Below are 13293 nucleotides of genomic sequence, written 5' to 3'. Positions count from 1 at the left end.
AATAAGCCTAGGCTGAAACCAACAACCGAACAGACTGTGTACTACTCGTGTCGACCATCATGGTTCATTTGGTGATTTGGAAGAAAAATATCCGGTCAACGAATTGCAATGACGTCGGTAACGAGACTGTCTCCGATATAAATTTAAACAGAAATGCTATACAACACACATATGTTTTAAAGGAAAAAAACACATGAATTTTTTCTCTCTCTTTTTTTCACCTCGCGCGTGTCGATCGCTCGGCTGTTCGTGTTCGTGTGTGGACGAGTGTGATTAGCAGCGGATCCAAAACACATGTACGTGTTCGTGTGTGTTCGTGTGTGGGCTCCAGGCTGTTCGCTCAGATCGATCGCTCGGCTGTTCGTGTGTGGAGACGGCTGACGCCTCGTGTGTCCGGCTCCAGGCTTGCTCTACGATTTGTGATTTGTCCTTTCATAGAAAAAAAAATATTTCTTGTGATTTGTGAATCTATGATCTTGTGATTTGTGATTGTCTGGAGGTAGAAGAAAGCTGGAGGTAGAATGAGGATGGAGGCTGTTGGATCTTAATTCTATGGTGTAAAAAAATTCATGTGTTGAAACTGCATAAAACACATGGTTGTTGGGTAGACAGACTCAAATTTAAAATGGCTAGTAGGAAAAATCAGTCTCCAACAGAGTACCTATATGAGAGACCTATTTTAGATTGTCTGAGAGGCATAATCTAAATATGAGTATCGTCTCTTCTAGAAACCTATTTGTAGAAAGAATTCTCTTTTAAGTTCCATTATTGAAGAGGATATCGAATAGGTATTGAACTCTTTGACTGTAACGCTACCCAAACGTTGAATGAGTATTGTATTTTGGACGTTGTCGTCGGAGATAGTCATGCATACAACGGTTGGATAGCAGCAAGATCGGTTGGAAGTTGGTGCCTAGCCGCCGCCTGCGTATGCTCTCTCTGGCTTTGTGCTGTTCCATCTCGCTGCTAGTAGCATTGCAGGGGCGCAGGGCTACGCACACGGCAGCTACATGCATGGCCACATAGGGGATGGTCGGACGGGTGTAAGGATGGCAACAGGTCGGGTTCGGATCGGGTGGAGTCTCCGTGAACCCAAAACCGAAACCTGAAATCGAAACCCGAATCCGCCCCGAAAACCGATTCGGGTAGAAATCCATCACCAAAACCAAACCCGCGGATACCCGAAACCCGAACGGATACCCGAAACCCGAATGGATACCCGAAACCCGCGGATATATATACACATATTCACATGTATAAACAAGAGGCAACAAATAATAAATATTTTCATGAGTCAACTTTAAATAAATTTAATAATCTAAGTAAACAAATTATTATTAGTATATTATAAAACATGAGTTTTTATTCCAAATGATTTATTTCGGATATCTATTGGATATCCACGGGTGGAAAACCAAACCCGATTGGTTTTGGGGCCCCGAACCCGAAAACCGTGGGTGAAAAACCATCCCCAAACCCGAACCCGCAGAACCCGAAACCCGCGGATATCCGCCCCAAACCCGATCCGTTGCCATCCTTAGACGGGTGGCCACCAAGTCCATCTGCAAAGTGCGTTAAACACCGCCCGTGACGCCAGAGGTTTAGTCCCCCGTTTCAGTTATAAATAACCCCTCCTAAATTTATTTTGGAAGGGTTTATAAAAATTTGAAAAGTTATTTTTTCTAATGATTTTAACTAATTACCCGTCCATGGAACTATATGCTTGTTTTTCTTGGAGCAGACTATTGACCGCCGAGTCAGTTGAGTGTGTTTTTGTTGGATATAGTCGTGAGCACAAGGTTATCATTGCTATGACCCCCACTTCTTGTGGTATGTATATTTCACGTGTTATCACTTTTTGTTGAGGATCGTGCCAGTTCTAATGCCGCTCTACACAATCTGTACCTTCCTGCCCACCCACCACTCTTGAGTCTCCTTAGCCTCATAAGGTTGATCCTCCACCTTTTACTTCTCCTCGTCTCCCATGTTTCGCCCACCTATCACTCGAGTTTACACTCGTTGTCCTCGAGTTCTGACTCCCACTTCCTTGGCCAGGCCTGGCACTCCTGAGGTTGATAATTCTGTTAATATTGACGAGTCATGTACTATCTCTGATGAGTCGTAGGATGGACAGTGGTATAATCTACAAGATCGTGCTACTCTTAGCCCCGCTGAGAAATATGGTTTTCCACGTGTTAATTCTGTTGTGAATGAGCCATTCACATATTGACGAGTCATGTGCTATCTCAAATTCCCAAGATTAATAACACGTATGCCTTGACTGATAAGTTTTGCATCATAAGTTATCGCCTTAATGGGCGGCAACAGTTTTTTCTTCTATTTGTGATCATTTTGACATCTAATGTTGGTTTTTATTGTCAAGTTGTCCGTATGCCCTAGAACATTTAGGCTGCAAAATAGTCTTGCAAAGTTTTTATATTTTGTTGTATTTTTCTTTCTTTCTTTTTTTTTGGTACCACAACAGCTAGCAGCAACCACCTTGCAGCGAAATAGATGCCTACTGGCTAGCCCCTTTTTTGTTTTTGTTTTTGTTTTTGTTTTCCCCCTTTTATTATCTCCCTTATCATTCCTTTGGAGGTTCTAATACTGAAATCTTTAACAAATCATTGTTTTTTTCCCTCATCAAGGTGCCATATCTGCCTAACTGAATATGAGGAACGGAGACCAGATAAAATGGCTGAAAGAAATGCACAGGTATCCATCCTGGTTTGTTTAGTTCAGTTATGCATTTGAATACTAGCTAGCAACGCACAGTAAGCGTTGGGGATCCCATCCTCAAAACGTTCCTGTCGTCGCCCGGTGAAGACCTTGGCGCTGCAATCACCTTCTGCTCCGTGGTTGAAGCTGGCAGTTAGGCGGCGGTGACACCGCAAGAGAATGGCCAAATCCTGCACCAATTACTCGTGTCCCTGTCATCAACTTTTTTTATATTACTTTTGTAGCCTCCCCCTGTACGACAACCTGTACACATTTGTAAATTCTAGAATCAATTCTATTGTCCTACCCTGATGCCAAAGCGTAGCTGTGTGGTGTAGGTAAGGTAAATAATCCAATTATTCTATCTAAAAATAAAAATATATAAATCTCATCAATCTTAAATCTAACTAGGTTTATAGAAAACAATATTAATATTTATATATCTAAATTAACTATAAATTATATTCTGTGATTAAACTAAGGATATCTATTGTGCATCATAATTATTAGTAATTTTAAATATATTTAGCCAAACCTAAATTAATAGACTTTTACTCTCTCTTTTTTGCGGAGCGAGTCGTCAACGGCTTATATATACATAGAAAGTGAGAATTACATTTTACTGAGGGGAGGCCCGGAGGCGTCTATACATTTTGCGATTTGCTGGACGAGGTTTAAACGCGGCCGTAAACGTTGAACCATAAAATACGTGGTCGAAAAGGCAACAAAAACCGTACGAGATTTTTTTCCAGCTAGGCGTCACAACTCACAAGCCCATCAACAGCCCACTATAGCAATAGCCCAAGAAAAACAAGGTTCGAATCAAAGCCTCGGCTATCCCAAAAAATATCAAATTTGCTTCAAAGCCCTCGCCAGCAAAGGCAAGGATCTCTACGACAGGGACCAAAATCTAATTTAATTGAATTGGCAGGGGCCGCGCGAACGCGTACCCCCTCTACCACAAATTATGACGTCCACTCTCCCACTTGGGGAGATGGTAGACCAGCGCACCCACTAAGTGCAATGCGGGCCACTGATCCAGGCCATGGGCCTTCCTGACCGCCCATCGACCCCGTCCAGGTAAGTATGTTGCATGGTGGCACCAGGGCCAGATTATATAGGCAGCTTGCTCCTGTCGTCTCTCCCTGGAGCGTCGAGGTGGGACTAATTCTCGGGCGTCTCTGGAGGAGGACTGGGACCGGGAGAGGAACCGCAGCACCGCTCTACCGTTCGATCCTGCCCGGACGGCTGAGAGGCTTCGTGCGGAGCTACCTGGGTCTCCTGAGTCGCAGTTCTAGACTCGGCCGACGGAGAGAGATCGCTAGATGGGCCAAGCCTGGTTGGTGGCCTTTGTATAGTCGCCGTATCGTGTCTACTTCATTGCCGTTTTTTTTTTTTTGTCAATTTTCTTTTCATTTTTGCGCGCAAAGAAATTAAACTCCACGCAGGCCGTGGTGCCCTCTGCCTCTGACGGTTCGAGTCAGTCCTTAGTGTTGTGGCATTCGTTTGTAGATGAATCTTAAGAACCGAACACCATGCAAATCTTAGGAATCAATGAGAGAACTGAAGGAGGGAAAGAAGCCAGCCAGTTGCAGGCTTTGTAAACAATCTTCTGCGACGGCAACGGAATACATTTTGTAATGTAAATGGAGTAAAATACACCCTGGCCTTCAAACTTTTGAGACATTCTGTCCTCAAACTAAAAAAAGGTATGTGTTGATGTTCTATATGACCGACATAAGACTAGACTTGTTAAATATTATGGAGGTTTAGTGAGCACCATGCCGAATTTCTCAAACATTTTCTTCCTTTTCACTTTAGCCAATATGAGTCGCGATTATTTGGGTCCCTAATCTACTCCTGTCGCACACATATCTGACGTGGCCATGCCACAGTGGCACCTAGATGTTGTGCCCACGCCACGGTGGCAGGTGGTGAGCTTGCAGCGCGCTGCTGCTGTTTAGGCACAAAGCAGAGCAGGGAGGTCGCCCGCGGCTACTCCGGCCGTGGGAGCGGCTCAGCGGTGTGGCGTGGCCGGTGAGCTGGCCCAGGCCCGGGTGCACCTATGGGAGCGGGTCAGCGGTGTGGCGTGGCAATTGATGGCCGGCAGCGGCCCGCCCGCGCGCACGCGTGAGCGACGGTGGCGCAGAGCATCATCCGCGCGGCCAATGGGAGGCGGTGGTATGGCAGCAGTTGCCATGCGCGACGGGGCAGCGATGTCCGAGTGCTTGCTCGTGGCTGCGTGCGCGCGAGGCGTAGTGGACCCGCGACCCACCTAGCTCCGCCGTAGCCGTGCTGCGCGAGTGCTCTCGTCGCCGTGACGCCATGCCCACCGCCGCCCCAGCTCGGAGCTTTAACTGGACCCGCGACCCACCTAGCTCGATGCGGAAGGGGACGGCGAGCACGCAACGGTGGAGCCATGCGCGCAGGCGCGGGAGGTGAAGAACCCGTCGCCCCCGCCACCAGCCTCCGCCGCGTGGGCGCTCGTCGCCATCGTCCCGTTCCCAGACCTCATCCAGCTGCCTATGTGACATGGGTTTTGGACTATATTGGTGTGACCTATATAATCGTTTTTTAGTTTGAGGACCCAGATATGAATACCTCAAAAGTTTTGAGGATCCGGGTATATTTTACTCATGTAAATAATATCAGTAGAATCTCAGCATCTGTATCAGTTGCATAGTTGTAAATAATATGCATAAATGTAACACCTTACGAGCGCCTCCAGCTCAGAAACAAGTCTTGTTAATTGATTGTTCTGTGCCAACAACCAGCAGCCTTTCACGCCTGCTGATTGTGTGTGTGTATATACACACACACGTCTTTAACGATGACGGTAAGTCTAACCACTGCTTGTTCTGATGTCAGTACTGGCAAACAGAAGGGACCTTCTGATATTCATTCCATTGGCATGAAGCTCTGATGAGAAAACCAAAGATCCCTATGTTGTGCTGGCATGTTTTTGACATGGAAATGTAGAATGTTTCCTGTCGCCACGGCAGCGGCAGAGGTACCATTTCTTTCCCAAAAGGCCAAGACTGATTGTACAATCAGTGTCAGTCAATCCGTTGGTGTGTCCGACCACCCGGTTAGGCTGAGTCGCTGATCGTCTCAGCATTCAGTGCTCCTCCACTTCAAAGCTTCTTCCAAAGTTCCAAGTTCCTGCCTGTCACTCGCATGCTTTTTACTGGCGACAATGCGGATAAGTTAGCCAAACTATCGCAGCCAAACTAATCACTGGCTAGGGCTTGGTTTGGTGAACGATCAGTGAGCAGTATAGTTTGGTACGCACTCCAAGTACAAGGTCCATCTTCTCAAGATTCAACATGCATGCCAGAAATCAGAGGCCGTGTGCAATGTACATGTACATACAAAGGTACTTACTACTAGTGGTTTACCAACCGTGCCATAACAATTGACGGCAAAACAGAAAAGAACAAACAAAACAACTTCATTTCGCAGCTAAATCTAGCGACTCACTCGATAAACCAACAACACATACATCTATACGATTTAGCCAGAGACAACAAAAGAATACGTCGCTCGATTCTGTACCAAACCAAACAATCGATGACTTACAGTTTGGAGCTAACCTATCTGCAAAACGCAAATTTGCATATGCGCCCCGTCCCTTGTGTGACAGTGAGATGCGTGATGTAGGTATCCATGTGCAGCATGTTCTTGTCCGGCCAGCCAACGAAACGAAATGAAGCATCGACAGACAGACAGACACGGCTCACTGCTGCCGGTGCCGGTGCCGCAGGTGGTCCATCGCCTGCGCAAGCGTGGGCGCGAAGCGGTTGACGTCGACGCGCACGTCCTGCTTCCCGAGGTAGTACTCGGCGACCTTGTCCCACCCGCTGCGGTGCACGGCGTCCGGGTCCTTGATCACCGGGTGCTCCGGCCCCAGCATCTCCAGCAGCGTGCTCTCCGCCGCGGCCACGCTGTACTCCAGGTAGCGCAGGCCCATGTCCGCCACGGGCTCCCCGAAGTCCGTCCGCGCCATGCGCTCCAGCCGCCCGTACGGCACCACCTGGATCACCACGCCGCCGGCGGGGAGGAACACCGCGTTCGTCAGCCCGGCGCCGTGCACGCCCAACAGCACGTCGTGCGAGTTCACCATCCGCGCCGTCTCCTCGACTGGCGTGTCGCCGCGCGGGCTCGCCACGGACACCTCGAACCCCGCCGACTCCGCCGCGCGCCTGATCTCCGGCACGTTCACGAACCGGCGGTAGTGCGCGCGGTGGATCAGCAGCAGCCGCGGCTTCCTCTCCGCCGTCGGGCTCGCCGGCGCGCCGCGCGGGAGCGCGTACGTCTCTCGCAGGAACGCCGTGAAGTCGGCCATGGTCAGGCTGTCCGGCGTCAGGTCCGGTACGATGCTGAGCTCCTTGTGCAGGCGCAGGCCCACGGTGAGGTGGCGGAAGCAACGCACCCGCGCGTCCCGGTCCAGGTCCACGGCGTCGTACTTGGAGAGCCGGCGCACGACGGCCTCGTACTTGCCCAGCCACCACGGCTGGACGTTGCTGACCAGGAACAGGACCTCGCCCTTGTACCGCCGCGACGCGGCGTACAGCGGCACCAGCACGTCGCTGAAGTCGTGCCAGTAGTTGCCCGTGAGCCCGCCGAGCGCGAACAGCACGCCCGGCACGTCGTGGGTCACCGCGCACGCCGCCGGGTCCCGCTGCGGGGACTCCAGCTGCGTCACGGTGACCCTGTCGATGCCGGACATGGTCCGGCGCGAGTACGGCCGCACCTTCCACTCCCGGCGCTCCGACGACGGGCGCGCCGGGACGAAGGTCACCGATCGAGCGCTGCCGTTGGTGCGGACGTCGCCGTCCAGCTCGCAGGTCTCGGACACGGGGCCGTCCGTGTTGCACACGGCGTTGCTCGTCGTCGTCGTCTCTGCTGCACGCGACGAAATGAAAATGAACTTCGCAGCACAGGGTCCACATGACAGACGTTGACAGCGTTGGAAACATCCCCAGAATGACAGAATTCAGAAAACTTTATGTCGGGGATTATGTCGAAAACAAGATAAACTATTGAGTAAATAAAAGAAAGAAAATTCAGAAATGGCCGAGACGATGAAAGCAGCTAGTAGTACGAAGATAATGGTGACGCGCAGCAGGAGACGCCAAAAAGACGGGAGTTTTGGGGATGAAATATTTGGACGTACCGGACGGTTTGGCGTCGGCCTCGTCTGTTTTCGGAGACGACTCCGTTGGGACGGCACCGGACGTATCCTCCTCCTTCGCCGCCTCTTTTGGCTGCCATTCCTGCTGCCTTTTGCTCGCGCCCTCTGCGTTCGGCAAACAAACAAACAATTCCTTGTTAAATTCATCCACCCGTTCCACTTCCACTTCCACCAAGGGAAACTTGTTTGGAACCAATCCCAAATGCAGAATCCTGTACGAATTCTGTTCGTTCAAATATACTATCCGGGAGTATATTCGAATTTGATATCGGAAAGACGGTAATGTTGAAATTCAAGATTCCCAATTTGAAAACAACAGAGCCGATCGATCAAGAATCCCAGGACGGCAGAAACGCTCACCTGCATCATCTCCGGCAGCTCCGACGATCACCTGCTTATCCGCCACCCGCGGCGCTTTCGTAGCGACAGCTGCAGGACAAACAAGCACGAGGCAGGAACAGACGATCACCATTCGGTTCACCAAGAAACGGATGGAGGAAGACAAGCATCCATGTTTCAGGAAACGGATGAAACAGTGATCGGTGTCCGTGCGGTGCAGGATCGGAAGAGGGCGGCTCCGGCTCCACGCAGGGACCGGAACGGAGGAGAATTCAGAATTCGATTACCGCCGGGTGCGGTGACGGCGAGCTGCCAGGAGACGACGAGGTAGGTGAGCAGCACGAGGAGGAAGCCGACGGCGAAGCCGACGTTGAGGTGGCGCTGCGCCCAGCTCTTGAGTCCCCTCCCCCCGGGCTTCATCTCGCCGCCCATCGCTCCTCTTGTTCCTCCCGCCGCGTCTCGCTCGCTGCCTCTAAACTCACTGTTCAGTATCCTTCTGGAACTAACCTCCGGCTGACGATCGATGGGAATGGAACGAATGGTCCAAGGTGTTGCACGAGCTTTTCTCCTCCGTGGATTCCTTGCTTACATGGGAGAGAAGGATAAAGGGAGGTGGTGGTGTGGTGTGGTACTAGTTGGCCTCCTCCAAGTCGCCCCTGCTTTTGTAGCTAAGCTAGGCTGTGTGGCATCAATCACCTTGCCCCTTTTTCGTAGAAAAATTACCTAGCGCATGCAGGGGTCGTCTCCTTTCTGCACTAATCTACACCCTGACCAACCTCCACTCTGAAAAAAAAAAACCCAAGCGGGCTTTGCCCGTGCCATAATGGAGAGTGCAAATTATGGTTGACTGCTGCTAGTGTGCCGCGTTGTTAGGGTGTTGATCGATCAGGTCTTGATCTGACAGCTTACACGCAGCTTTTCTTGCTCCTCTTCTTCTTCTCCCTCCCCACACAAGAGGCTACAACTGGTGCCAGTGGAAATTGTCCACGCGCACACGCACGCTGTTTAGGCCGGCGTAACATCGTCGGCTTGGAATTTGGATCGAGTCATTTCCATTTTTTGGGTTTATTAGTCGTGGCCATGTAAAGCTTGCTTTCCCATTCTGATATTATTATTCATCGAAGGGATTTTAAGCCTCCAATAATCACGTGCGTGACACTTTATAAATAGGAACACATTTTAGAGTTTTTTTATTCCAAAAAAAACAACTAACTAAAATCATGTTTAGATGATGTAGTTTTCATAACCTATGGTGTACTAGGAAACTATAGTTCTAAACCTAAAACCATGGTTTAGGAAAAAAGAGGGGTACACATATAATTCTTTGTAAAAAAACAACATTTTGATCAGTGGAGGGGGTTAGTGCGCATACCTTGAATGTGGTCCTTGAGATTTATTTAGAATAAACACTATTAGGTGCTAAAACCATGGTGCAGCCTTAGACGACTCTTTATAATTGTCGGGTTCATAAACCCGAGGTCCCTCATGGACCTGCTTCCCAGCAAAAACTCTGCCCGACAGACGACGTTGCGAACGACGCACAACTCCTGGGCCGCCCCAAAAACCTAACGACAGGCTAAAAGGGCGATCCAATCTCCGACCGGAAGGCCTGACCAAAGAAAGGACAAACGTTCGCTTCCGACTTCGGCCCGCCTCTCCGACCGGAAGGCCTGGCCAAACGCCGCTTCCGACTCTGACCTGCGTCTCCGACCGGGAATGCACCGAACCTCTGCTTACAGCTCTTCTCCGACAGGCGCAGTCAGAGCCGACTAGGACCAACCGACCGGGGACGCCCGCTCGGTGAGGACCCAGGAAACGAGCGGAGCAAGTAAGGCAGGACACTCAAGTCAACTGCAATACCAAGGACCGTACTCTGTACACCTGCAGGACAGCACCGACATGACATGCCTGGAAGGTGGGCATGTCAGAAGGGTGCCCTGCCACCTTCCAGGCATGTCCAAAACCCAAGCAGTGTTGTGGGCGCCGACGTTTGCCTACAGTGTTGTGGGCGCCCTCAACTCCCATACCAGGCGAACACGATAAAACCCCCCACATGCCTCTGGGCATCAACAGTGTTGTGGGCGCCGTCATTTGCCATACATGGTAAACGCGGTAGAAACCTCCCACATGCGTCTGACATAAACAGTGTTGTGGACGTCTACAATCATCTTGTACCCGACGGCGTGGGCAACAAGACTTAGTAGCATACATACACTCTCTCTTGTAAGGCCGGCCCCTTCATCTATAAAAGGGGTACGCTCTCTCCAAAAGATGGACGATTCAACCACCAGGACGATCGATTCACAGAGTCGAACAACCTATGATTCCAACAGAGCACACGCTCAAATACTTAGCGCATGTAGGAGCTCTCGTCTCTCTCGGCCCTTCGGTCCAGAGTCCGACCGGACCTCTTGCACCTCCCATCTTACTCCCTCTCATTTGTAACCCCACAGCAAACTTCGAGCACCTGGGCTCAGGAACGAAGTCACCGACCGACTCAAACTGGACATAGGGCACGTTGCCTGAACCAGTATAAACCCTGTGTCATTGAGTGCTAGATCACATCCGATCACAACGTACAACAAAACTATAAATATTTACGTGTTGGTCACTTTCTGCACCGACACTAATGTTTTAGAGCTAATATTTGCTAGCTAACTAATAGCTAGGTGCCTTTTAGATCCACTAGCTAAAAGATGGCTGCATATGTTTTGTCTATAACACATTTCCTTTTCCATTTGCTATTAGGAGAGCACGTGAATAGAGGTAGGTAGGAGGACAAAAGTGCCTTTTTGGCAAGATTTGGATAGCTAACGAGATAGTTATTAGCTAAGTGCCAATAATTAGCTGACTGTTAGCAGTACTCATTTGTATCCACCTAACTAATTTTTAGCAGCTAACTATTAGTCAGGTGGATCAAAACAGTGAAGAATAGTGCAATCTATGACAAAAAATCATTAATTAGCTTACTTTAGAAAGGATAAAATATATTTTTCAGCCTTCAAGTTGTACGTCAGTCCAATTTTCAACCCAAACTATGAAACCTGGGTAACGCACACCACCAGATTAATTTGGTCCTCTGGTTGGTTTTCGTAGGTGGTTTTCTATTTTATAACAATAATAATTTTGATTTTATCTCTTAAAATCTATTATTTAAATTTAAAATTATGAAAAAGTATTTTTTTTTCTAAAAATAGTTCTCCCTATTTACTTGAACTTATGAGTCTGGCTTATCAGCCATAGTACAGTGTTTTTCTCTCACAACAAATCAGCTTCAGCCGGCTGATCAGCCGCAAAAATCAACAGCCGAACAACTTTGTTATCTACTTGATTATGATCTACATATAGTTATTCGAAACTGATTTATTTCTTTTCCTATTATTTTATTTCTTATAGTCGTGCTCATTATTTATTTACAATAAATAAGATCCAAACGACTCTAAATAGAGCAACAACAGATATATAATATTTTTTCGAAAAATAGAACTAGTTTAATATTTTTAGATTTAAAGTAAATTAATTATATTTTTTAGAGATAAAACCTTATTTTTATTATTTTTATAAAATAGAAAACTACCTTTGAAACTTGTTAGAGTGCAGATTTTTTTTTAGTTTTGATAGTTTGAGGATGTCCGTTATCTGCTTCCATAGTTCAGAGTTAAAAGTCAGACTAACGTGAAACTTGAACGTTGAATAATATCTTATCTTTTTTTAAAAATGGTTTTGTAAGTTGTACACTAAGCACAAGCGTTCAACTTACTTTGAGATAAAAAAAACGGTAACAACTTTAACTTTGTGTTAATAGCTTAGTTTTTGTTCGCTTCCCGGAGACAATGGTTGTACTTGGTACACATACCTACCTCGCTTATGGGCACGTACGATTTATGAACGGATCAGCCAAGTGCATATTCTGGTAGGTAAAGGGGCCCCTTCATACTAAAATGTAAGTGGTCTTCTATTGTTCTAATATCAAATAATTCAATTCAATTTTTGATAGAGTTTATAGAAAAGTGTATTAATATCTATCATATTAAAGATTGTAAATTATTGGTTTAGCTTACACTTGATATCGTAAACACTGTAGCTCTTTTGATCTTTTCTACAGACTTGATCGAACTTATGATGATTTTGACTTATAGGATCACTCAATTCCTTTAAATTCAAGGATGGATGGAGGGGTATGTACTTACTAAAATCGCTAGCCTGCATATCGGACGACAATGGATTATTGTGTTGGAAATGAAGAGGGTGTTCGGCTCGTCTACTGCTGGCTTGCAGCTTGTTTCAGTTTATTCTCTCTCACAGAATACTATTGAATCATCCGAAACCATCCGAAATCTACTATGCAGTGCATCAGCCGACGTATGAATATCGCAACCCGTCCCATCTCATGATCTCAAATAGATATCTTATGTGCAAATTTGATTCTCAACCAATGTATATAAACAGGAACTCCCTCCAATAAATCGCTCGTGACTACGTAAAGATATTATTTATAATAAAAATACGATTAAGCAATCCCACACGCTGCCGGTGCTGAAATGACTAACAACACACTAGCTTTCCGTATTATTTTGAACACGACATGCATGATGCTACGATGACAATAAGATCGATTTGGTGTCAGGCTGTCCTCATCAAACGCAAACACGTCGATCCCGCTGAAGAAGCAGATCAGATCTGAACAGCTCATGGTTTCGTTGCCGATTAGAACCACCAATCGATAGCGTTAGCTTCTTGTGGAGTCAATGAAGTCCGGACGTGAGGACCTCTCGCCAGGCATGTTCGTCCCATATCTCATCATTTTGATTTGACGATCAACATGGTGCCAACTATCCAGATATACTCATTACATGTGTGTGTGTGTGTGTGTGTGTGTGTATATATAGACACACACACACACACTCCTACCTAGCTAGGATATAAAGTAATGGCAAATGGTTACTATAGTATTTTGAGTGGAGCTCTCATCCATGCCATGCATGATTGTGAACTTCCAGTAAGTCGTGATCATAATAGTCCGCCTGCCTTTTTCTGGTTCT

General features: G+C 47.5%; 1 protein-coding gene and 1 non-coding gene across 3 annotated transcripts; both read right to left on the bottom strand.

The window, feature by feature from the left end:
* Positions 1–3646: 3646 nt before the first annotated feature.
* On the bottom strand, positions 3647–3806 carry LOC136455756 (U1 spliceosomal RNA). Its single transcript, XR_010759228.1, has one exon. It is a non-coding gene; the product is annotated as a U1 spliceosomal RNA (small nuclear RNA).
* A 2214-nt stretch (positions 3807–6020) lies between these two features.
* Positions 6021–8989, bottom strand: LOC136451753 (beta-1,2-xylosyltransferase XYXT1-like). Of its 2 annotated transcripts, none has more exons than XM_066452443.1 (4): positions 8539–8989; positions 8273–8341; positions 7895–8017; positions 6021–7620 (listed from the first exon to the last, which is right to left on the bottom strand). In XM_066452443.1, exons 1-4 carry the CDS (start codon positions 8681–8683, stop codon positions 6455–6457), a joined length of 1503 nt encoding a protein of 500 aa, XP_066308540.1. In that variant the 5' UTR covers positions 8684–8989; the 3' UTR covers positions 6021–6454. The 2 variants fall into 2 exon arrangements, with proteins under 2 accessions (XP_066308540.1, XP_066308539.1); XM_066452442.1 differs by having other exon boundaries at positions 6021–7623; positions 8539–8982.
* Positions 8990–13293: the final 4304 nt, after the last annotated feature.

The sequence above is a fragment of the Miscanthus floridulus genome, chromosome 5 (assembly GCF_019320115.1).
Source record: "Miscanthus floridulus cultivar M001 chromosome 5, ASM1932011v1, whole genome shotgun sequence".
Lineage (NCBI taxonomy): Eukaryota > Viridiplantae > Streptophyta > Magnoliopsida > Poales > Poaceae > Miscanthus > Miscanthus floridulus.
This window is presented reverse-complemented; position numbering and strand designations above follow the sequence as displayed.

What these genes read in the sequence shown, in the direction of transcription:
- LOC136451753 (XM_066452442.1), bottom strand. Translation starts at nt 8,683, where the DNA reads ATGGGCGGCGAGATGAAGCCCGGGGGGAGGGGACTCAAGAGCTGGGCG. An exon ending in AGCTGCCGGAGATGATGCAG is followed by an intron (nt 8,018 to 8,272) that starts GTGAGCGTTTCT and finishes TGCCGAACGCAG; the next exon opens with AGGGCGCGAGCAAAAGGCAG. An exon ending in GGCCGACGCCAAACCGTCCG is followed by an intron (nt 7,624 to 7,894) that starts GTACGTCCAAAT and finishes CGTCGCGTGCAG; the next exon opens with CAGAGACGACGACGACGAGC.